General features: G+C 40.5%; 1 protein-coding gene and 1 long non-coding RNA gene across 5 annotated transcripts in view; both read right to left on the bottom strand.

Annotated features, from left to right (window-relative positions):
• LOC143988162 (putative cation-transporting ATPase 13A4) overlaps window positions 1–26,571 on the bottom strand; it is a 162,071-nt gene that overhangs the window by 45,722 nt on the left and 89,778 nt on the right. For 3 of the 4 annotated variants that reach the window (XM_077487495.1, XM_077487493.1, XM_077487492.1), the window contains 5 exons: window positions 18,427–18,577; window positions 18,081–18,167; window positions 8,888–9,044; window positions 7,180–7,297; window positions 1,765–1,889 (listed from right to left, as the gene is read on the bottom strand). In XM_077487495.1, the coding sequence (XP_077343621.1) occupies window positions 1,765–1,889; window positions 7,180–7,297; window positions 8,888–9,044; window positions 18,081–18,167; window positions 18,427–18,577 (638 nt within the window). The remainder of the gene's footprint in view (window positions 1–1,764; window positions 1,890–7,179; window positions 7,298–8,887; window positions 9,045–18,080; window positions 18,168–18,426; window positions 18,578–26,571) is intronic. The other variant, XM_077487494.1, reaches the window with a different exon arrangement.
• LOC143988163 (uncharacterized) lies at window positions 19,009–25,069 on the bottom strand. The gene is made up of 2 exons (XR_013276777.1): window positions 21,525–25,069; window positions 19,009–19,682 (listed from the first exon to the last, which is right to left on the bottom strand). It is a non-coding gene; the product is annotated as an uncharacterized LOC143988163 (long non-coding RNA).

Here is a 26,571-nt window from a genome sequence, read left to right as displayed (position 1 = left end):
TGAAAAAAACTAGTGAAACCAATCAATACAAAGTACTCTAAAAAAGGGAAAATGGCGCTGTTCTAATATAAGATGGGTGCACTAAACAGGCACCAATCAGTGTATATGTGTTTTAGCACCACTAAAAATGTGTAAATGAATAGTGTATGTAAATAGTAAAAAACACACTCAGTATAAAGTGGCAATGTGCATAAAAATATAAATATATAGAAGTACAAAAGTGCAGGTGCATATACCAGAAAATAATAAAAAACCTATGCAAGCGATCGGTGACAAGATAAACATCAAGAGTGGTCCCAAAAAATAGTATCTCAAAGATACACAAAATACATGTATAAATCTGTAGTAGCAAGAGAAATAAGTAACAGAAAAAAAAAATTGATTCTATACAAAAAATAATAAATATCCAAAGTGTTGTGGTGAAAAAATATATAAATAAATATATAAATAAATGGATATCCAAAAATATATTGTCCAAAAAAATTATGATGTAAAAATATATAGCAGCAGACTAAGTCTCACTGATGGTATCAAAAAATCAATAAGTAATAAATAAAAGAATCAATAAATAAATAAATGTCCAAAAAATAACAGTGAGAAATAAATAAATATATATCCAAAATATTGCAGTGTCCAAGGAAACTTACGGATAACCATAAAGAACAACCAAAATATATAAGTGAAAATCCGTGCAACTAAAAAGAAGGCAAAAAAAGGGTGACTCTTCAGTGCTCCCTTCCTGCGTTCACTTCCCCCTCTTATGTATGCACTCACCAGAGTGCCTCACCCCTACAGGGGTAACAGACGTAATAATCCTTATCCAGAAGGTGGTGTCCCTCTTACCAGGAAATCCCTTGAATCTGGATGGCTGTCAGCCAACAGCAGCTCTTCACCTCTCAGTGATGGTTACATATCGTCAACAGTGGGCATTCCACATATATTAAAAAGGATGAGCCTCATAGCGTGAATCCGTAAAAATAGATTTATTAAAAAAATCTGGCTAAATATATGTATATATATATATATATATATATAAATAAAGTAGGGGCTAAAACACCCCAGCTCCTATGTAGAAATACACAAAAAAGGCTCCAACAGTTCCAGCATATACAGCGTGCGTTCCACAGCCGAACTATCCACAAACGAGAAGTGCAGAAGAGTGGGAAGTGACATCACCTCTTGCCTATCCCACTCCTGCTCACCACCTGTTGCCTATGCTCCTGCCTGCCATCTTGCTGTCAGAAGATTCTCCACTTCCAGCATCAGAACCTATATTACCAGGCTCTCATACTCCTCTGGACTCCCACACTTCCTGTCCTCTCTATCAGGGGCCATGAGTCAGATACGTAAGGGAGACCACCCTCTGCCCAAATGGACTCACTGGTCGGGTACGTGGGGGTCTGATACCCGCGCATGTGCATTTCCTAAATACTGAAATTCGCACTTAAAACTGTAATGTTTTAACCTTTTGGAAATGCCAGTAAAAACTTAAATTTTGAGTGTCGTGCCAGTAAATTTCAATCTGGTAAATTGGCAACACTGATCCAGACTAGAGGGACTGTAGTTACTGGCCAGATCACAAGATGAAAAGAGAGGCAATGAAGCATTAAAAAAGAAAAACAATGCAGCCACCACATCTAATGATTTGTAAGCTGCAATATATTATTATTTTTTTTATTATATTTTGGGTTTAATACCACTTTAAGCATATTTTAGCATAATTGGACAACTTTTGAATCTTGTAAATGTGCTTAAAAAACATACCTGTAACCATAACTGTTCTTATGTTGGCTGCACTTAGTTCCTTTAATACAGAACTTGTCTCTGGCTTTAGACGATTTTCTAGGACCAGTAACCCAAGAAATATAAGGTTGTTCTCCACTACTTCCCTTTGAGGAAAAAGTTTTCAATAAAAGTTTTAATTGAAGCTTTTATAAAATGAGACTATACAATTATGCTTGTAAGAGAAAAAATGCTAGACTTAGATTTTAGATGAATAATACTATCTATAAAGAAATATTTAAAGCAAAACAAGTGTTTGCTGTACAAATGTTATGATATACAGTGTTTAAAGCGGAGGTCCACCCTAAAATGGACCTTCCGCTCATCGGATTCCTCCCCCCCTCCGGCACCACAATTGGCACCTTTCAGGGGGGAGGGGTGTGCAGTTACCTGGATAATCCAGGTAACTGCACCCACTTCCGGGCTAGCTCTCTGCGGAAAGGGGCGTACGTTACGCCCTTTTCCGCAAGCGCCCGCCCCCTTCAGCAAGTGCCCCGCTGCCTGCTGGGAAACACACAGCTCCCAGAGGCAGTGGGGACCGTCCTCATTGCGCAGCGCGGCTCGCGCATGCGCAGTAGGGAACCGGGAAATGAAGCCGAAAGGCTCCATTTCCTGATTCCCATACCCAAGATGGCGGCGGCAGGACCCGACAGACGACCTAGCGATTGGCTTCGGGTGCCGACATCGCGGGTGCGCTGGACAGGTAAGTGTCACTATTTTAAAAGCCAGCAGCTGCAGTATTTGTAGCTGCTGGCTTTTAAAAAAAAAAAAAAAACGCGGAGTCCCGGTGGACTCCCGCTTTAACAAGTACATAGGCCATTTGGTTGTATGAACCATGTTATAGGCAGTGAGTGATTTCTGTATTTTTAATCCTGCAGAGAGCAGTCAGGTTGCAGACCGCCAAAGTGTTACCCCCCCCGCCCCCCCCCCTTTTGTGCCTAAGCTCAAGTTGTACTGCTTCTGCTAGTGTAGTTGAAGATATTTAACTAGTCTGCAGCAGATGGGTTAACAATCAGAGTTATGAATATGTACCATCTCAGCCAATCACCGATTAGCTTTTTCTGGTGGTTTAGGTGAGGTGGTGATAAATCATGGTTCAAATTTTCTAGAGAGATAGCTCTCCCCTGGCCTTCTGCATAGAGGGTTTGTGTGTTGGAGGAGTTTCTCCTTCAGCATTGGAAAAGCAAATGTCCCCAAATTAGGATAAGTTCCAGGGGTGGTAGCTTACAGAAAAACAAAATGTAATGTCTACAAAGGGAAATGCATTGATCATTGATTGAATTGCATTGCTTAATTATAGGGTTACAGTGGCTTTTAAATACACAGGCAATCCAATCAGATAATTGAATAACCATTTGCCACACCATATTCATGCATGTAAACAATTTGAAGCATTAATAAATACAATTAGATACAGAAAACATAAAAAGCACATATAATGTTCCCTACATTATAACCAAAAACAGATATCATCAAATAGTCACTCAAATGATCTATCCTTGAATCAACAATGTAAGTAATCAGATAAAAAAAATGAATTTTGTCTCTTGCCTTACATCCCATTTTACAACCATTATAATTAGGCATGCACCGATACCGTTTTTTTGACACCAAGTACCAGTACCAATACTTGACATCATGTACTCGCCAATACCAATTACCGATACCTGATTTTGGTCATGTGACCATTTTTTTTTTTAAATAATGAAAAATTACATATTTGTACATTGCAAGTTCACAATGTTTAGACATGAGGAGCAGGAAGAACAGTACAGTACCTCAATCAACTCACAACACAAGACATTCTAAAATTTGAGGGGACATGGTGTAAGGAGGACGCTCACCATGTGGGGCAGCCATGTAGCAGACACAGCAGCAAAACACATGTCAAGAGGGAAACAGCACTCTCCAGTTCCCGAGCTCCGCCCAAGCTGAAGTCACTTCCGGTACCGGTTTCTGGTATCGTTGCATTTTCACGAGTACTGATAACCCCAAATATGCCAAGTATCGGCACTGATATCTGTATCGGTATCAGTGTATCCTTAATTATAACACTATATACACACACAGTAATACAGTGGTGTGAAAAAGTGTTTGCCCCCTTCCTCATTTCCTGTTCCTTTGCATGTTTGTCACACTTAAGTGTTTCGGAACATCAAACCAATTTAAACAATAGTCAAGGACAACACAAGTAAACACAAAATGCAATTTGTAAATGAAGGTGTTTATTATTAAAGGTGAAAAAAAATCCAAACCATCATGGCCCTGTGTGAAAAAGTGATTGCCCCCCTTGTTAAAACATACTATAACTGTGGTTGTCCACACCTGAGTTCAATTTCTCTAGCCACACCCAGGCCTGATTATTGCCACACCTGTTCACAATCAAGGCATCACTTAAATAGGAGCTGCTTGACACAGTAAGGTCCACCAGAAGATCCTTAAAAGCTACACATCATGCCGAGACCCAAAGAAATTCAGGAACAATTGAGAAAGAAAGTAATTGAGATCTATCAGTCTGGAAAGGGTTATAAAGCCATTTCCAAAGCTTTGGGAATCCAGCGAACCACAGTGAGAGCCATTATCCACAAATGGCGAAGACATGGAACAGTGGTGAACCTTCCCAGGAGTGGCCGGCCGCCCAAAATTACCCCAAGAGCGCAGCGACGACTCATCCAAGAGGTCACAAAAGACCCCACAACAACGTCCAAGGAACTGCAGGCCTCACTTGCCTCAGTTAAGGTCAGCGTTCATGCCTCCACCATCAGGAAAAGACTGGGCAAAAATGGCCTGCATGGCAGAGTTCCAAGGAGAAAACCACTACTGAGCAAAAAGAACATCAAAGCTCGTCTCAATTTCTTCACAACACATATTGATGATCCCCAAGACTTTTGGGACAACATTCTGTGGACCGATGAGACAAAAGTGGAACTCTTTGGAAGGTGAGTGTCCAAGTATATCTGGCATAGAAGGAGCACTGCATTTCATAAAAAGAACATTATACCAACAGTAAAATATGGTGGTGGTAGTGTGATGGTCTGGGGCTGTTTTGCTGCTTCAGGACCTGGAAGACTTGCCGTGATAAAAGGAACTATGAATTCTGCTGTCTACCAAGAGATCTTGAAGGAGAATGTCCGACCATCTGTTCGTGTACTCAAGCTGAAGCGAACTTGGGTTCTGCAGCAGGACAATGATCCTAAACACACCAGCAAGTCCACCACCGAATGGCTGAAGAAAAACAAAATGAAGACTTTGGAGTGGCCTAGCCAAAGTCCTGACCTGAATCCTATTGAGATGTTGTGGTATGACCTTAAAAAGGCCGTTCATGCTCGAAAACCCTCTAATGTAACTGAATTAGGACAATTCTGCAAAGATGAGTGGGCCAAAATTCCTCCAGGACGCTGTAAAAGCCTCATTGCACGTTATCGCAAACGCTTGGTTGCAGTTATTGCTGCCAAGGGTGGCCCAACCAGTTATTAGGTTTAGGGGGCAATCACTTTTTCACACAGGGCCATGATGGTTTGGATTTTTTTTCACCTTTAATAATAAACACCTTCATTTACAAATTGCATTTTGTGTTTACTTGTGTTGTCCTTGACTATTGTTTAAATTGGTTTGATGTTCCGAAACACTTAAGTGTGACAAACATGCAAAGGGACAGGAAATGAGGAAGGGGGCAAACACTTTTTCACACCACTGTAATATATATATATATATATATATATATATATATATATATATATATATATATATATATATATATATGTAATTTGGCCCTTTGTATCATCTAAAATACCTGGCTGATCCTGCCTGGTTCTGCCCTCCCCTCTGTTATGTTAACTGACCACATTTATCATAGCTGCTGAGCCACTGATACCATGGTCAGTTTATGTGCCCTCATCATCTGCTGTCTCTCCCCCCCCCCCCCCCACTGTCAGCTCGTGTGAGTACCCACCCCTCTTCTCCAGCTGCTAAAATAACTTTTCATGCAATCCCCAGTGTTCGGTAATGCTATGTGCCCAGTGTATGTGCTTTATTTAAAAAAAATGCTGTACTATACTTTATCTCTCATTGCTAATTTTTTTAATAAAGCACAAACACTGGGCACATAGAACTATTGAACACTGGGGATTACATGAAAATTGCAAAGTGGGTTTATAACCACTTTTACTATCACCCAGGGTATTTGTAGGTAAATACACCTGAAAAATACAGCAAGGTAAATGGACTGAGCCTATTACACAATGCAATACTCACCATTAACTTAGGGTAAATAGTGTTACATTGTAATTAAATTTCATTGTGGTAAAAAAAAATACGTTTGATTTCATTCTGCAGCTGTCTTTCACTTATCTTATTAAAATATACAAATTACTAAAATGTCATGTTTGCAATGTGGTAAACTGGGGACATGTTTATTTACAGAATGTCCTCAGATTTTTTTGCATACGAATCACAGCTTTTCCTAGAGGTCTGCACAGTTCTGGAATGGAAAAGACTATAGTAGACTAATTTTTTGGAGATTCTACCTAAAGTTCTTCATAGCAAAAGTAATGCTGGTCATTTTCATACTTTAAAATTGTGCTTGCTTAGGTAATGACAATTAAAGCAGACTTTCCCATTTCTGTAGTTAATGCGAGAAAGAACATAGTTAGGCAAATCTATGTCTTCAGAACCAAGAAATAAATCTGGTAAAATTCTTTCAGTATATATAGTTCACCTGCAGGGACCGTTCTGTGTTTAGAATATATATAGAAATAAATGTATAATAATATACCGTTCATTAAGATACAGTAATCAAAAAGAAAAAATAGAACTGAGCACAATGATTTCAGCAATATTGAGTTTGGCAAAATATTATTGCTTTCATCAAATTTTAGCATGCAAATTCCTTTTGTGGAGTTTATGTTACCATTAAGGTACCTATATTATTTTACAAAATGCTATTTGTGCTTTTGTATTTGTGTTTTTCAAAAACGCTAATAAAGAAGGTCAATTAAAAATTTTAAAGCATCAATTCACAAATACTATTTGTGTATTTTAACTTTTTTATTTAACAAAAAATATGCTATCAAAACTCAGTCACCCCTGTGTAATCCTCACAAACTCTTCCGTCACATCTAAAATATGGGCCGTTTTAACAGAAAAAGTTTATAGATGTGCTTAAACTTGCCCACTTTTTCTAATGCTTACACATACCTTCCCATTGTAGTGATGAACGAATAGGAGTGGGTGGGGATGGGGCTTACTGACAACCTCTTAAACTGCAATGAAATGTTGAAGCTTACGATACCAGAATAGTTTTTGGTGACCATGACAGGAAGGTTTGGGAGGCAGCTGCAGATCTTTTCAATATGCAATATAAGACATGTTATTTTTAAAGATAAAAATTGTGGTCACCTTTCTAAGTCCGGGGTAAGTGGCAGTCCCTCCTTTTGTAGAGATCGATATGCCAGTCCTATTACGCGAAAGCCTTGCTTTGTGTAGATATCAAGTTGCTTATAAAAATTGTCTGGAACTAGTTAACAAACAAAACATCTTTGTGAGCATAAATGCTCAGAGAAAAGATAATGTAAAAATATATAGCCAAAAAGCGTACCTTCCCAGTTGTAAGCAGGTTAAGCCCCAACTTTGGTGCCTCTGTATTATTTCACAAGCATTTAAAATAAAACACATACTCTAAAAACATCATTTTTATTGGTTTTGAAAAGAAGTCATTTAGTGTATACTTTTACAGTCTAAATTTAGAGCAGACTCTCAATAAATCTTTTATTACCTTTGTTAGCCACATAACTACCTTCTGTATGCACCTCTTAAACTAACCTTGTATTTTAGGATTTAAGCTTGGTCCCACCCACTCACAAATCTTAAGCCTCTCTACTGGTCAACATGCTAATCATAATAAAGGATAAATACGGAGACTCAGAAGGCTAGAGTGGGTAAACCTTCTAATTAAAGTTTGCATTTTTGCATAATGTGAATGTTTGTATTTATATTGACTGAAAGTTTGACACCTTAATTTTCACTGCAGATAATTACTGCTTAACTAGTTTGACATTGAAGAAATGTTTTTCATGTTTTGCAAACATGTAAGAATCTTCATTTTTGGCCATACAATTATTTAAACCCCTCAGAACATTATACATTTTCTTAAAGCACAGGCCCTGGAGAACAAAAGTACGCCAGTTTTAATTTTTTATGTTGCATGATATTTGAAAAACTGTTTATTGAATGCAAATTTTCAGGATAAAATGTAATAAAATAGATTTTAGTGCAAATACATATAATACAATACCTATTTTTTGGTAAAATAGATGACAAATGTGTCAAGTCTTAAAACTGCGTGTGTCCGTGATATCTCAAAAAACTATGGTACCCAAAAATCTCCATAGGTGACGCTTTAAAAGCCTTTACAGCTCATCAGTTTAAAGTTAACCAGGAGCTCTTGTGCTAGAATTTCTACTGTGATGGTAACATTCTCGGCAATATCTCACATGTGTGGTGGGACTACGGTTTACATACATGCATGCATCCTGGGTGTGTGCTTGTGTGTGTGTATTATTGACTACAGCAATAACCTCATTTAGCCTTACAGTGAACTTGAGTTGATGCATACACGTGCATTAAGAAAAGAGGGCAGTAATGCAGAGAGGCAGTAAAAGAGAGGAATACTAAAAGAAAGGTGCAGTAAGGAGAAGCAGAAATGCAGATGTGTAGTAAGAAGCAGTAATGAAGAGGTACAATAAAGATGAGCAGTATTGGGGAGGTGTAGCAAAGAGAAGCAGTAGAGCAGAAGTGCAGTAAAGACTAGCAGTAATGCAAAGGTGCAGGGAAGAGGATCAGTAAATCAAAGGAGCAGCAATACAGTGGAACAGAACAGAGGCAAGGTAAACAAGGGATCACAAATACAGAGAAGTAGTAAAAGAAAGGTCCCGTAAATATAAGCACTAAAGCAGATATGTAGTAAAGAGGGAGCAGTACATTACAAAGGTGCCAACAAGTGACTTGACCCACCACACTCCACCTATAACTGAAATACCATATAACTGGTTATTTTTTCTTCTTATTTTTACAAAACTTCTATCTCAATATACTTTTTAATATTAACCTGTGTCTGGTTTACAGTAACGGATAACCATTTCTGGAGCTCCTTTCATAAACACTGTCGGGTCACTCTCTCCGATAACTTGGGCGATCACTGACATACGCTGCACAGTGGAGGAGAATGGAAACTGATGTAGAATGATGATGCCTTCCACGGGTATCTAGATGAAAATATTTACTATGTTACTATTCTTACTATTTATTAGGAGCTTATTAAATATTTAACATATTATACAACATGATCATATTTAAAGATCAAATATTCTAGAAAAAATAAGCATTTACAGACTTTTTTTTTGTTATATACTTGGGAAGCGTAAATACTATTTTTTACCCTTTGGGCAGATTCATATAACTGGGAGAGGACAACTCAGTAATTAATAGTTAGTTGTAACAGAAGGTATAATCCTTCTCTAATTTACTATTTAATTAATATTTTCCATAGCCATTTTCCATAGGTAACCGTGCATCTCCATACATTTATAGTATACTTTTTTTTTTTTTTTTTTTTAATTGTATTTTTATTGAAAATATAAAGATAACAATGACAAAGTGTTTGCATAAATGCACAGGTAAACAGTAAGTCCATCATATAAGACAAATCAGAAACAGAGAGGGGGGGAGGGAGGAGAGGGGAGGGAAGAAAGGGGAGGGGGGGGGAAGGCAGGATATTTCAGCACATTCAGTATATCCTCACATAAATTAACAATTATTTGTGGTACAAAACCACAATCGTCACAATCAAATAGGCATAGGACAGTGAGCAGGAAATGTGGAAACTTCATTCCTTTAGAAGGGCATGGAACAGTGTGAACGTTCAATTTGAGCCTTAAACTCAGCGTAGGAGGTCCAAAATCAGAAGACTATATTAAGTAGCAGTATATAGTTTAGAGCGATACCACAGATCCCAAATCATAGAGAACTGAGGCATAGTGTCATGGACTATGGCTGTAAGCTTTTCCATACGGCCGATATGTTCTAGGTTCTGCAAGACTTGGGGGAAAGTGGGCGGGGTACGTGATAGCCACCGTATAGGGATAGCTCTCTTAGCTGCTAACAAAATAAAGGTGGCGAGCTTCTGAGCATGTCTAGAGAGTCCAGGAATCGGTAACCCTAGTAAGAAATACAGAGGGTCTAATGGGAGGGAAATCTCAAACAAGTCTTGGACGAAGGATTGTATTGTAATCCAAAATGGGCGGATCAATGGGCATGCCCAGAAGATATGGAAATGGGAACCTATATCTCCCCGACATACCCCACTTTTAAGTACACAATGGGGTTTATTTACTAAAGCTGGAACGCTTAAAATCAGGCTCACTTCTGCATACAAACCCATGAGCCCAAACCTCAATGACTAGTCATATTTTGCAACTTTAACATTTGTTAACTTAACTGTACATATCATCACAATTACTTTGTGTATCCAAGTGGGTTATATCTGTTTTTTTAGGACAGATTGGACTTTTATTTGGTGGGAAATGTTAATGGATATCTCCCAATTTTCTTTTTATTATCAAAACTGGTCCAAAACAGTAAAAAAAAAAAAAAAAAAAAACTTTTCTTTTTTAGTTTAGCTGTATATTTTTGTGCCATTGCCATGACCCACCAGCCATCACCAAGAAAATCCGCAAAATAAATTGATGTACTCCTGACAATTGTGGGAATACCACGTATGTGTGTGTGTGTGATTTGTTTTTTTGTGCCCATAGTAGAGCCGAGAAACGATAGTATGTATTTTGTTTTCAGTTTTTTCCTACCTAAACATACTGACAGGTTTAAAGCCCACCTCTTGGACAATGCATAAATGTGTTACATGGTCATAAATGACATTAAGAGCCAGTTCACAGCATAGAAACGCAGTCCAGATGCTTTTCTGCATGCAGGTTTTTTGTGCATTTTTAACCACTTGCCGACTGGCGCATGCTGATATATGCCGGAAAAGTGGCATGGGTGCGTAAAACGACATACCAGTACATCATTCCATCATCAGCGGCTAATGGGGGCGTGCCCGCCATGTGCCGTGGGAGTGTGCCCGTGGGTCCTACGTACTCAATGTCTGCCGGTGGACCACGATCAAGGCATGTCCCTGTTCTGCATAGCAACATGACAGGGATCTACTGCTCCCAGTGATCCGGAGCAATGATCTCTGTCATGTTTTAGTGAGCCCATCCCTCATACAGTTAGAACACACTGAGGGAACACACTTAACCCCTTGATTGCCCCCTAGTGTTAAACCCCTTCCCTGCCAGTGACATTTACACAATAATCAGCGCATTTTTATAGCACTGATCACTGTATAAATGCCAAAGGTCCTAAAATAGTGTCGCAATGTCGCAGTCACGATAAAAATCGCAGAACGCTGCCATTACTAATAAAATATAAATAATAATAAAAATGCCATAAATCTATCCCCTAACTATGCACAAACAAATCAATATATGTAAGCAGCTTCGTTCCAGTATCCTAATAGTAAACACGGAAGCAACGTTTACTCGGCTGCCAATGGCGCCAGTTTTAAAAAGATATACGTACAGTATTCAGAATCGCCTTTTTCGACCGATCTTTTAGACCCCCGATCCCTCCATAAAGAGTACCTGTCACCACCTATTACTGTCACAAGGGATGTTTACATTCCTTGCGACAGCAATAAAAGTGATCACATTTTTATTTTTTTTTAAAAACAATGTATTCATTTTCAAATAAATGAAATAAAAAAAATATAATTTTTTTTTTAAAGCGCCCGCCGTCCCCGCGAGCTTGCGAAGCAAAGAAAACGCAAACTGAAGTCGCGCCCGCATATGTAAACGGTGTTCAAATCACACATGTGAGGTATCGCCGTGATCGTCAGAGCGAGAGCAATAATTCTAGCACTAGACCTCCTCTGGACCGCTAACCTGGTAACCGTAAAAACAAATTAAAGCGTCGCCTATTGAGATTTTTAGGTACCGTACTTTGTCATCAATCCACGAGTTTGTGCAATTATAAAGTGTGACATGTTTGGTATCTATTTACTCGGCGTAACATTATCTTTCACATTATGCAAAAAAATTGGGCTAATTTTACTTTTTTTTTTTTAAATTCATGAAAGTGTCCCTTTTCCCAAAAAGTTGCGTTTAAAACACCGCTGCGCAAATACCGTGTGACATAAAATATTGCAACAATCACTGTTTTATTCTCTAGAGTCTCGGCTAAAAAAATGTATATAATGTTTGGGGGTTCCAAGTCATTTTCTAGCAAAAAATATGGATTTTAACTTGTAAACACCAAATGCCAAAAATAGGGTTAGTCATGAAAGGGTTAAAGCAGAATTACAACCCCCCCCCCCCCCCCAAAAAATTTTTTTTTATATATTCTTGCCAATCTTGCCAATCCTTAAATGTGGAGGCTGCATTATATATGTATTTTTTTAGGTTGTGTCCTTTATTTTTGTCCTTCATTTTCACCTGCCAGTAAGTCTGTTATTTTTCAGCTCTCTTAACCTCCCTGGCGGTATGATTTTAGGTGCTGAAAGCGGTACAATGTTTTGCATGGAAATTTGGCGTTTTATATTGTAGGCCTGCAATTCTTAGGAATAACTCACTTAAATATATCCAAACCAGAGTCTAGTAGACATCCTGGGTATGATAAAATTTGAAAAACAAAATCATAAATTAAAATATAATAAATAACTATCAATAATTATACCAAATAATAATATAATAATAATAAAAATTATTCAATAATGTAATCAAATCAAAAACACAGATATGTGCTCAGGCCGCATACACACGTGTCGGATTGTCTGGCCAACTAAGTCCGTCAGACAATCCGACAGACAGTCCGTCATGCTTTCGAATGAACGGACTTGCCCACACACGGCACTTTTTGAGCGGACTAATACGGCGGACTAAGTCCGCCATACAATGCACCCTACTTTTGAAATGAACGGACTCGCCCACACACGCGGAGGAAAGTCCGCTCATTTCGAGCGCGTCTCCAGGTAGGCGGGGCCTGCGAAGGAGACGTCGCTGGCCCCGCCGCCTGGAATGGACTTAAAGGGGAACCCCAACGCCGAAAAAAATCGGCGTGGGGGTCCCCCCCAAGTCCACAACAGACCCTTGTCCGAGCACGCTACCCGGCCGGCCAGGAAAGGGGGGCGAGCGAGCGCCCCCCCCCCACCCTGAGCCGTACCAGGCCGCGTGCCCTCAACATGGGGGGTGCCTTGGGGAAGGGGGGGCCGCGCGGCCCCCCCACCCCAAAGCACCTTGTCCCCATGTTGATGAGGACAAGGGCCTCTTCCCGACAACCCTGGCCGTTGGTTATCGGGGTCTGCGGGCGGGGGGCTTATCGGAATCCGGGAGCCCCCTTTAATAAGGGGGCCCCCGGATACCGGCCCCCCACCCTATGTGAATGAGTATGGGGTACAATGTACCCCTACCCATTCACCTGTAAAATAAAAGTACCCAAAAGAAACACAACACACGAGATAAAATATTTTATTGCACAGCTCCGGGGGTCTTCCGTCTTCGGGGGTCTTCTCGCCAGACTCCTCCGCTATCTTCTTGTAGCTCTTTTGCTAGCGGAGGAGTCCGGCTTTCTTCCTCCCCGCCGCTGGCCTCTTCTCCCGACTTCGGGGGTCTTGTCCCCCTCTTCGGTTCTTCTGCCGGGCCACCGCGCCTTCTTATAGCTCTTTTACAGGCGGTGGCCCGGTCTTCTGTCGCCGCTGTCGCTGCCGCCTTCCGTTCTTCTTCTTCTTCTTCTTCTTCTTCTCCAGGAGATGTTGCCTCGACGCTCTCTCCGGCCGGAATGCCAGAGCCGCGCTGCGCATATGTCACATGGGTTGGTCACATGGGTTGATGTCACATGGGGACTATGACATCGTAAGGGGGCGGAGTCACCATGTGACACCAACCCATGTGACATATACCATGTGACACCCCCCATTGTCACTATATAAGTGGCCGCGCAGCGCGGCTCTGGCATTCCGGCCGGAGAGATCGTCAAGGCAACATCTCCTGGAGAAGAAGAAGAAGAAGAAGAAGAAGAAGAAGAAGAAGAAGAAGAACGGAAGGCGGCGGCGACAGCGGCGACAGAAGACCGGCCCACCGCCTGTAAAAGAGCTATAAGAAGGCGCGGTGGCCCGGCAGAAGAACCGAAGAGGGGGACAAGACCCCCGAAGTCGGGAGAAGAGGCCGGCGGCGGGGAGGAAGAAAGCCGGACTCCTCCGCTAGCAAAAGAGCTACAAGAAGATAGCGGAGGAGTCTGGCGAGAAGACCCCCGAAGATGGAAGACCCCCGGAGCTTTGCAATAAAATATTTTATCTCGTGTGTTGTGTTTTTTTTGGGTACTTTTATTTTACAGGTGAATGGGTAGGGGTACATTGTACCCCATACTCATTCACATAGGGTGGGGGGCCGGTATCCGGGGGCCCCCTTATTAAAGGGGGCTCCCGGATTCCGATAAGCCCCCCGCCCGCAGACCTCGACAACCAACGGCCAGGGTTGTCGGGAAGAGGCCCTTGTCCTCATCAACATGGGGACAAGGTGCTTTGGGGTGGGGGGCCGCGTGGCCCCCCCTTCCCCAAGGCACCCCCCATGTTGAGGGCACACGGCCTGGTACGGCTCAGGGTGGGGGGGCGCTCGCTCGCCCCCATTTCCTGGCCGGCCGGGTAGCGTGCTCGGACAAGGGTCTGTTGTGGACTTGGGGGGGACCCCCACGCCGATTTTTTTCGGCGTTGGGGTTCCCCTTTAAGTCCATACCAGGCGGCGGGGCGGGAAAAGTCCGCTCATTTCGAAAGTACGGCGGACTGGCACACACACGGGCGGATTGTCCGCTGAAACCAAGTTTGGATGGACAATCTTATGGAATTTCCATAAGACTTAGTCCGCCAGACTGTCCGCTGAAAAAGTCAGCTGAAGCCCACACACGAGCGGACTGTTCGCTGAAATGTGTTTCGGTGGACTAAGTTGGGCAGACAGTCCGCCCGTGTGTACGCGGCCTCAGTTGCAGAATTGTCACTATCATTGCTTTTCAGTATTTGATGACGGATCTCCCCACAAATCACTATCACTCAATTCTGCAAGTGATTCTAATTAATTAGCATTGTGTTCTAGCTGGTCTAAAACCACGTTTGATGTAAAGGGACAGTTTTAGTTGCTATGGACAATCTCCAGTTTCCAGGCAGAAAGAACAGTTTTTATAATATAAAAATACATACAGGCACTGGGCAGACCACTAGGGACAAAAGGGGTGTTAAATAATTACATACAGCAATGTAAACTGTAAGATTGCTTTATGCTGTATGTAATGTGTGCGTTTCACTCTTTGAATTTGACGCCGTTCTCTGTCCCCGTGCGTCGCAATGCTCGCAAGGAACGGAGCCCGGCTCCATGATAGATCAAGCAGAGAACGAGCCGCTCGCACTGCGGGGAGACATCGCTGGATCCAGGGGATAAGGTAAGCATACTCATCCTGGATCCTGTGATGTGATCCCGAGTCTGGCTCGGGGTTACCGCTAATGGTTCAGAATTTTCACCCTGAGCCAGACTCAGGAATACTGTCAGGGGGGTTAACAGACCAAGCCATGCAGCAAAGGTGGCAGTTAGAGAGTTGAGACAAACCATTTACCACTGATTCTGGGATGCATCAGTGGTAGAAAAACCTTTATCCCACAAAGTTCAGTTTTAATTTGTCAGTCATGTCCATTAAAATCTTATAGTCTATCTTCCCAGATTGACAATGCTGCTGTCCAAAGGTATCTCCATTACTCCTCCATCCAGAATGGAGACACCCTTAGCCCTTGTACACACGGTCGGACATTCCGACGGAAAATGTCCGATCAGACCGTGTTGTCGGATAATCCGACTGTGTGTTGGCTCCATCGCACTATTTCCGTTGGAATATCCGACGGACAAAGTTTTAGAGCTGGGCTATAAGACTTTCCGACAACATGATCCGATCGGACTTTGTCCGATTGTGTGTAGAGAATTCCGAGCGGACAAAGTGCCACGCATGCTTAGATCAAATTCCTAGACCAAAGCTATTGGCTACTAGCCTGAACGTAGTCCCGACGTAATGAAATTACGTTGTCATGTTCCGAACGATCGGATTTTCTGACAACTTTGTCCGACCGTGTGTATGCAACACATGTTTCGGACAAAATCCGTCAGACAAAATCCGATGGATTTTGTTGTCGGAATGTCCGACCGTGTGTACAAGGGCTAAGACAGGAAGTGTTTTATGACTTTATTAACTTGGAATAAAACTGGAAAAGGAATAAAACTGTTTTTCTTCATCTGTATATTATCTCTTCCAAAAATAAACACTAGTTACAGATACCTATTAATATACAGTAAAACTTTGGATTGCAAGCATAACTCGTTCAGGAAGCATGCTTGTAAACCAAAGCACTTGTATATCAAAGCAAATTTCCCCATAACAAATAATAGAAACTGAAATGATTTGTTCCATAACCATTTATTCATAAGTCCTTCAGTTTATAGTACATATAAAAAATTATAGTAATGTGACCAGGTTGTGCAACCCTAAAATGTCCATTCACAAATGGAAGCCTCCACAAGGGAATTTGAAGCAAAATCCATCAGGAGCTACAGAGTATAAAAGAGAAGAGAGGCACCTCTAAGTGTAGCAATGTGGTTACATTTAATGAAGGTACAACATTTAGCAACTCACATAATTAAGATGATGATGATGATGATGATTAAGAGGCACAGCTAAGTATGCAGGCATCCGGGGTAAAGCTGTCCACATAGACCATCCCCGCACCGCCGGCTCTCACTGCTGTCAATCTGCAATCATGACCAGGAAGACTACCCTGCAGTATAGCGATCTTAAAGCGAGGCTTGAATCGCTTGTGGAACACAGCATTGAAGGGAAGATGTCAATGGTGGTGAGGAGGATGGTCTATGTGGATAGCTTTACCCCGGATGTCTGCATTCTTAGATGTGTCTGTTTTAATCATCAACCGTGTGAGTTTCTAAATGTTGTACCTTCATTAAATATAAATGTATTGCTACACTTGGAGGCACCTCTGTTCTCTTTTACACTCAGTTGTGACATGACACGACTTGTATATCAAGACATCACTTGTATATCAAGTCAAAATGTATTTAAAAATGTTGTTTGTCTTGCAAAATGCTCTCAAACCAAGTTACTTTCAAACCAAGGTTTTACTGTACAGGTTTTCACATATCTACATTTCAAAAAATGTCTTATCAATAAAAACAAATAGTAATAAGTGTTTCTATAGAAAAGCTGTGTTTTAATACAGATATAAAAAAGCATTTATATCAATAATAAAAAGCTGAACCTTATACCTAAAGTAACATTTAATTTATATATACATTACATTGCAGTACGTTTTTGGACACCTGACCTTCATACCTACTATATGGCTAAAAGTGTGTGTAAACCACTCCAATTTGTAGTTCCATAGGTTGGTCCTCATAATATTAGCGCATACAAATACCTTTTGGACAATTAAGTTCTTCTAACCCCGTGACAGAAGTTTGTGGAAGGCATCTTTCTGTTCCATCGTGTGCACAAAGCCAGATCCATAATGGCATGGTTTGAAGATTTTTGTATAGAACAACCTGAACAGAGCCCTACCCTCAACATTGGGATGGATTGTAATGCTAGTTACAAGCCAGGTATTCTCTTTCAACATCAATACCTGGTCCCACAGATGTTCTTTTGGCTCTACGTAGACACACAATTCTACAAACACACACTCTACAAAATCTGTTAGAAAGGTTTATAGCCACAATCAGAGGTGGGGATGGACTCTAATAATGTCCTTTGCTTTAGAATGGGATGGCCAGCAAGCCCATATAGGTGTGATGGTCAGGTGTCCCCAAATTTTTGGCCATGCAGTGTAGCCAACATTATGTTTGTTTAGTCTTTCAAAATGTGCATTGTGTGGATCTGGTCTGGGATCATTCTTTAATTGCCCAGCAAGTATTGAGCACTATAGTCTCTTCTAATACATTACATGTGTTGCATGTACAATGAAATGCATGCTCCTTCTTTTCTCTGGTTGCTTTATCTTGTGGAATTTGCACTGGCTAATTTAAGCTTCGTACTGAAATTGATTACAGTTCTTACAAAATATGTATGCAGCTTTTCCACATTGCTAAATTGTAAATGTTTCTTTATCTTGCATTTTGTAGATGGAAGAGTATGAAAAAAAAAGAACTTGCCTTTCCTGCTTTAGATCCAGGTTTTGCTATTGTGCAAGTAATCAGTGGCCCATCTTCTACAATTTTAGCTTGACATTCTTGAAGTTCCTGTTACAAGTTTCAAACAGTGCAATACATAAATTGTACCTAAATCATAACCTACATTTATTTATCCTCAAATGGTGCACTGATTTTATAACAATGTTAATGGGATTACAGATAAGAGTCTAGTGGTGAGTAATGTCATATAAGAGAACATTATCCTAGTAAATAGATAACGTGATTTTAGTAAATTGGATTACTTCGCGTAAGCTAATATTAATAACCGACCTAATGCAGATTAGTGTAATATAGGAAAATAATGTACCCATCCTGTCCCTTCAAACATTTTCAAGTCCAGTGGATCTCCATTTAATTTCCCATCCATCTTGATTAAGGAATGGCAGCTAGCCATAGCCTGAAGTACTAGGCCCCAGGACAAATTATTAGAGCTATTAAGCAAATTCATATCCTGGAACCTGCAAAGATGTACAGAAAAATTTAGGGAACATATCTAAAAGCATATATCTAAGACATAACTAGCTGTAGAACACATATAAATAATTACCTCGTCTCAAATGAACACCATCAAATACGTTAAACAATAAAAATACATTAAGTCAATATATATATATTTTTTTATAAATGCCAATAAATTAAATAGGGGTCAATTCACTAAGAGTTAAATAATGACAAATAAGATGCGGTAAAATACTGCATGCCGTAAATCAGTTGTGAAAGTTCAATTCACTAAGAATTTAGTGTTAAATAAGTACATCGGTATTCTTTTGATTGTGCGGTAACTACCATATTGGCCTCATAGGGCACCCCAGCACACACTCAGTTTGCAAAATCTCTGCATGACACATGTATGTACACCATCATGCACTGCATACTCTTCTGTTGTGGGTTGTTTTTTTTTTTCGTTTTTTTTGTGATTCTTTTTTATTTTATATATTACAGATGCAGCATTCTGCTAATCAGGATTTGGAGGCACAATATCTTCTTTTTCCAATGATGAAGGTAACATTTGCACAGTCCCCATCCCCCTCACTACCTATACCCATAACTCTTACTCTATCCCTCCCTCTCTCTCTCCCCCCTCTCTCCCCCTCCCGATCTCTTTCTCTTCTCTCTTTCTCTCTTTCTCTCTCCCCCTTCCTCTCTCTCTCTCCCCTCCCTTCCTCCCTCCCCCCCTCTCTCTTGCTCCGTCTCTCCCTCCCCCTCCCCTTTCCCTCTCTCTCCCTCTCTCTCCCTACTCATCTTTTTTTTTTTACCTGTAGACCAGCAGAATGTTTAGAAAAAGCAAAAGAAAACTTAATTGAAGTTAATTGAATATATTTTAATGTAACGGAAAAGTAAAATGTATACTTAACATTAATCTTTTAACACAGGTACCAAGGAAGACTGAGAAACCAGGACACTTGGCCAAACAGAAAACGTCAAATGTAAGTATAACAACAATCATGCAATAAAAATGTAAATTTGAATATTAAAATGTATTCTTTCTTTTGCAGTGGACATATCAGAAGCCAGCTTCAAACTCCAGGATGGACAAGCTGGGTGCAGTCCCATCTGGGTCATCTGGCAGAAAGAATAGATTGGTGAACATCACTGTAATCTCAACAACCAAAAGTATTGTAATGCAAAACTTTAAACATGTATTTATTTTTAGGGCTATGGTCTGATAACGATAAACAGTAGTGAAGGCAGCAGCATAGAAATTGATGACAATGTAGAAGATAATAAATAGCAGCTAGACTTAAAATCAGTTTACTGTATCAGATCAGGAAGCGATTGCGATTGGTAGCCAGAGGTTACATTTTATCATCATACCCTGATATACATAAACAGGGTAGCACTAAAAAAAAATTGTAAAGGTGAAAATTATTGCAATAAATCATATAATACTATATGTGAAAAATAGTAAAACTGCAATCAATGTTAGTGTCCACATATAAGTGTCCAAGAATTGAGTAACTGTTTTTTCTATTACAACTTGAATGAGGGAACGTAGGTTCCAAATGAGCTCAAACTGTGAAACCAAAATACGTTCCCTCATTCAAGTTGGAAGGGAGTTAAACTTTGGGCCCCACAAGAGTGACAGGACCCAGGGCAGCTGTCCCTTTTGCTCTGCCTTAAAGACAGCACTGCCTCTCTCTGTGGGTCTTCTGTGGGTTTAATTAGGCCCCTTTCATGTGGATCTTCTGTGGGTGTAATTAGGCTCCCTGTGGATGGAATTTAACCCCCTTTCTGTGGGACTCTGTGGGTTGATTTTGGGCTCTCTGTGGGTTGAATTAGGCTCCCTGTGGATGGAATTGAACCCCCTTTCTGTCGGACTCTGTGGGTTGATTTGGGCTCTCTGTGGGTTAAATTAGACCCCTCAGTGAGGGTAGTATTGCACAACTTTCTGATGAAAGAAAAAAAGGCTCCTCTAAGTGCAGAATTAAAACTTTTAATATCCCCAAACAAGATTGAAAACACTTACAGAATCAAGGATAAGAGGAGGCATAACATGGATGTATGAAGCAGGTGATCCGGCATCAGGAAGACCCAGTGTATAACAGCTTTCCAAGGGTAACGATATGCAGCAGCAGAAGGTGGCACGTGAACACCCCAGGCTCTGGGAACACTGGTGAAGCAATTTGCACAACTTTCTATTGGTGGAATAGTACCCCTTTCTGTGTGTTGAATAAGGCCCCTTTCTGTGACTCCTTTCTGAGGGTATTATTGCACCCCTTTATGTGGGTCGAATAGTACCCTTTCCTGTGGGTGAAATGATGCCCCCTTTATGGGGTGGAATTTGTGGGTAGTATTGTGCCCTTTTCTACAGGTAGATTACTGTACCATTTTTGGTCTATTTGTGGGGAACATGTATTGAACTGACTAATGCCCATTTGTGTGGGTGTATGTTATAATGCCCATTTGTGTGGGTTTACCGGGGAAGAATATTGCTTATTTGTGTGGGTGTCCAGGGGTAACAGAGTTCCCCTTTTTGAATGTTATGTGTAAATTGTTCTTTATTTCTGCATGTCATGGTACTACTGCTATGTAAAGACCACATGTGTCCATATTTGTTTTGGTTGTATTTTTTTGTTGTAGTTCAATTTGGCTGAAAACGAATAAAAACAATAATTTGACCTATTTATTGTCTTCAATTTATTAAGTGTCCTTTGCTATTAAATTGTGTTGTGTATATATATATATATATATATATATATATATATATATATATATAAAATTGGTTTTGTCAGCACATAAGTAGAGCCAGGGTTCTAATAATCATCTAGCACCACCCCAGCAAACCCCCAAAAATACAAAAGAGCATGTGCCCATGTGCATTCTATGAAAAGGTGCACAGGGTACATTTTTACGTTGGGAAAATCACACTTTTGTAAGACATGTCATATTTAAATTGTAACTCACCAGGTAAAATACAGATTGATCAGCTGCTGATGAGATTTCCGCCACAGAAATGTCCTTTTCATCCTCCATCATCCCCACATTTATACCCTCCAGCAGTTCTGCATGCCAGACAATGTTGCAGAGGATGCATCAGGCAAGGAACCCCACTTTCCCCTGAGCATACTTCAGGATCCCACCCGATAAGAAGTACAGATACAGTGGAACCGACTCTTTGGGACACCAAAGGTCTGCTCTATTACAAACCGCATCCTGGAGTGGGCTTGGTTGTGGCTCAAGACATACAGTAGGTGACAGATGTGAAAAGCCAAAGCAGGCATGGATACCCAGAATCACCTACTGTAAGGGTTAAAGAAAAAATGTAAGTTGAATTTAAATTTGCCAAAACAATAGCATTGGAGGGAATACATTGGAAAGAGGGGCACATTACTGAGGAGTCACAGGTAAAAGTTTGTAGAGGTGAGATGTGAATTGGAAAGAGGGGGTACATTACTGAGCAGTAACTGATATGAGCTGGCAGAGGTGAGACATGCATTGGAAAGAGGGGACACATTACTGAGCAGTCACAGGTAAGAGCCATGAAATGATCCTACAGGTATGTAAACAAACATGAATGCAAGAAAACATATGAGGATTTTCCATTACTTACCAAGTAGCCAGCCATGAGGGAATGAGTCCTTTTTAAAATTCTCAAACAGCAGTGACTGCGTGAGAATATGGGCATCATGGACTAACTCCAGGAATCTGGTCACCACGTCCCTGATGAGGATCTGGGTGTCGCACACGACCTGTAGGTTCATGGAGTGGTAGCCCTTTCGGTTCCAGTAAATATGCTCCTTCTTGCTCGGGGGAAAGAGGGGGACATGGGTGCAATCTATAGCACACATTACATTGATGATCGAAGCCATGCCATAGAAGCCCCCTTTGATATGATCCCACTCCTGGTGAGATGCAGGCATATAGATGAAGGTGTTGATGCTCTCACAAAATCCTTCCAACAGTCTTCCAAGGATCCATGAAAAAGATGTCTATGAAACACCATCTGCATCGCCAGCCATTATCTGGTATGATCCCTTGGCCTCCAACAATTTGGTGTTCTGGGTAAGATGACTGTTTTGGGGGTACCCACAGCTGATGCTCATTTTAAATTATATTATGCTATTTTAAATACTGTTATATGTTCTGTTTGACTAATGTATGTTCTCTTTATCTCATAGCTGTATGATAATCGCCTTATAATTCTTGTGTATATGTACACTATAGCTCCTGAAGAAGCGGTAAATGTGATCCGCTATACATGTAGAGCAACCAATACACAGATGGTGTCAATGTTTTGGTCGCCACAGTTTGGTGTGACCACAAAACTAAAGCTTCTTTGATTATCATTGCCGGTTTTAATACTCTATTGTTAAATGTGTGTATATATATATGTAATAAATTGTATCAAATATTTTATTTATGACTGTCTATTTCAGTTGTTGTATGGTACTACTAAAGTCCACTATAGTCTCCCTTTCTCAATGTCTCCTTGGGATGACGCCTTGCCCAGGAAGTGCAGCATGGTCAGCAATTTGGTCATGCCTGGGATTGCATGACTCCTCTGGGTAGTGGTCTCCAGGTACATCCACAGCCTCATATTGAGCATGAGGATCAGATCCTCTGTTAGCCAGAACTTCCTCAGCACCTCATGCTCACTGAAGTCATCCAGCAGGGTCCTCTCAGGAAACTGATGGGGAGCCATCAGTACAACCCTCCTCCTCTGATGCCTCCTCTGCAGGTTAAACTGGAAAAGGTTGCTGTCAAGTGGCTCCATTGGGGACAAAATACCAGCAACTTGCTCTCTCCACTATTTCTTACTCCAACAGGAAATACCACATTGGTTACTGCCAGCAAATGGGAGGTGTTAAGTACCGCACATTTTTTGCAATATATTTACCGACACATTTTTGGATTTAGTTATTTACCGCAAAATTTTTCTTTTTTTCTTTAGTGAATTGTACTTAACTTGCAATAAGTTATGCAAATGAGTAACATGATATCCTTATTGCATGCCATAAACATTAGTGAATTGACCACATAGTTTCTTATGTCTCCCAGGAGATGCTATGTCGATAACTCTGTGCTTGAATTTACACTCATTTGAAGTTACAAGGAAACCCTATTCTTCCTGTTAATTATATAATAATAATTATAATATAGTTAATATATCTTGTAATGGAAATACCCCTCTTAGCCAGAAAAGTAAGAATAGAGTGAGCAGGAACATAGCCAGGATCTATTGCAGGATGATGTCACACGTTTCCAAAATATACAAGGTCAAAAGCCCAGCTACCTTTACGTATAAACAAACTATGACTTTTGTTAAGGCTACTCTTTATTATTGAGGAAGATATGTGGAGTGCATCATTGATGCACGAAGATGAAGACGAATCACAGAGAATCTGAGCTATGAATGCCATGTGCGAGCCAGTAACACATGTGCATATAGACATCGATGCAAATCAGATCAGATAGGTGACTGTGTAATCAATTGGTGATGGTGGTGGTTTTAAGAAATGAAATGATATAGAAAGTTACCAACTTCTCATGGTTAACTTAAAGCGGTAGTAAACCCGCTGACATTTTTTTTTCATACCTGTAAGGGAAAAGACATAATGAGCTAGTATGCAACGCATACTAGCTCATTATGAAATACTTACCTTAGAACGAGGCCCTGACATCTGGCCCGATCCACGCCGAGGGAGCTGACGTGTTCCCGCGGCGTGTCTTCTGGATATCGTGCCTCCGGCGCTGTGAGTGGCCGGAGCAGCGATATCGTCCCTCCCACGCATGCGAGCGGGAGATTTCTTTCCGGCAGGGTCTGTCGTCTGCTGGGCTTCCAGCCGAGAAACCCCTGTGCACATGCACCGCTGCAGTGAGCAGCTCATTGCCAGGGGAATATTTCCTAAACCATACAGGTTTAGGAGATTTTTTTTTACCTACAGGTAAGCCTTATTATAGGCTTACCTGTAGATAAAAGTAAAAAAATAGACTATACAACCGCTTTAAAAAAGTTCTCTGGATTTATATAGATCTGCTATTGGAAGCCACCAAGAGACCAATAATTTTAAAAAGCTTGAACATTTAAACGGTATGATTACATGTTTGCAGTTAGTAGTACTTAGAGAGTACCTACTTTGTGTTTTTTCCCCTTTCTGGAAAACACTGTAATATACAGTTCCTTGAAAAAGTATTCACACTCCTTGACATTTTCTACATTTTGTCATGTTACAACCAAAAATGTAAATGTGGCACATAAGTGTGAAGTGAAAAGAAACTGATAAATGTTTTTTACATTTTTTAGCAAATAAATATTTGAAAAGTGTGGCGTGCATTTGTATTCAGCCCCCTTTACTCTGATACCCCTAACTAAAATCTATTGGAACCAATTGCCTTCAGAAGTCTCCTAAGTCACCTAATTAGTAAATAAGAGTCCACCTGTGTGTAATTTAATCTCAGTATAAATACAGCTGTTCTGTGAAGCCCTCAGAGGATGAAATTGTCGAGTTGTTTAACCACTTTCAGACCGGACCATTTTGCTGGTAAATGACCAGAGGTCTTTTTACACTTTGGCACTGCGCTGCTTTAACTGGTAATTGCGCGGTCATGCAATGTTGTACCCAAACAAAATTTGCGTCCTTTTCTTCCCACAAATAGAGCTTTCTTTTGATGGTATTTGATTGCCTCTGCGATTTTTATTTTTTGCGATATAAACGTAAAAAGACCGCAAATTTTGAAAAAAAATGATATTTTCTACTTTTTGTTATTAGAAAAATCCAATAAACTCAATTTTAGTCATACATTTAGGACAAAATGTATTCAGCCACATGTCTTTGGTAAAAAAAAAGTCAATAATTGTATATTTATTGGTTTGCGCAAAAGTTGTCACATCTACAAACTAAGGTACGTTTTCTGGAATTTACGCAGCTTTTAGTTTACGACTGCCTATCTCATTTCTTGAGGTGCTAAAATGACAGGGCAGTACAAAACCCCCCCAAATGACCCCATTTTGGAAAGTAGACCCCCTAAGGAAATTGATAAGAGGCATGTTGAGCCCATTGAATATTTTATTTTTTTGCCTCAAGCGATTGAATAATGACAAAAAAAAAATTTTTTTTTTTTTTTTACACAAAGTTGTCACTAAATGATATATTGCTCACACATGCTATGGGCGTATGTGAAATGACACCCCAAAATAAATTCTGCTGCTTCTCCTGAGTACGGGGATACCACATATGTGGGACTTTTTGGGAGCCTAGCCGCGTACAGGGCCCCGAAAACCAAGCACCGCCTTCAGGCTTTCTAAGGGCGTAAATTTTTGATTTCACGCCTCACTACCTATTACAGTTTTGAAGGCCATAAAATGCCAAGATGGCACAAAACCCCCACAAATGACCCCATTTTAGAAAGTAGACACCCCAAGCTATTTGCTGAGAGGCATGTTGAGTCCATGGAATATTTTATATTTTGCCACAAGTTGCGGGAAAATTACAAACTTTTTTTTTTTTTTTTTTTTTTTCACAAAGTTGTCACTAAATGATATATTGCTCATGCATGCCATGGGCATATGTGAAATGACACCCCAAAATAAATTCTGCTGCTTCTCCTGAGTACGGGGATACCACATATGTGGGACTTTTTGGGAGCCTAGCCGCGTACGGGGCCCCGAAAACCAAGCACCGCCTTCAGGCTTTCTAAGGGCGTAATTTTTTGAGTTCACTTCTCACTACCTATTACAGTTTTGAAGGCCATAAAATGCCAAGATGGCACAAAACCCCCACAAATGACCCCATTTTAGAAAGTAGACACCCCAAGCTATTTGCTGAGAGGCATGTTGAGTCCATGGAATATTTTATATTTTGCCACAAGTTGCGGGAAAATTACAAACTTTTTTTTTTTTTCACAAAGTTGTCACTAAATGATATATTGCTCACGCATGCCATGGGCATATGTGAAATGACACCCCAAAATAAATTCTGCTGCTTCTCCTGAGTACGGGGATACCACATAT

Source organism: Lithobates pipiens, unplaced genomic scaffold (genome assembly GCF_037356315.1).
Source record: "Lithobates pipiens isolate NorthernLeopardFrog02 unplaced genomic scaffold, aLitPip1_a1.2 Scaffold_18, whole genome shotgun sequence".
Taxonomy (NCBI): Eukaryota; Metazoa; Chordata; class Amphibia; order Anura; family Ranidae; genus Lithobates; species Lithobates pipiens.
The sequence above is the reverse complement of the archived record's forward strand: the minus strand, read 5'-3'. Positions and strand labels throughout refer to the sequence as shown.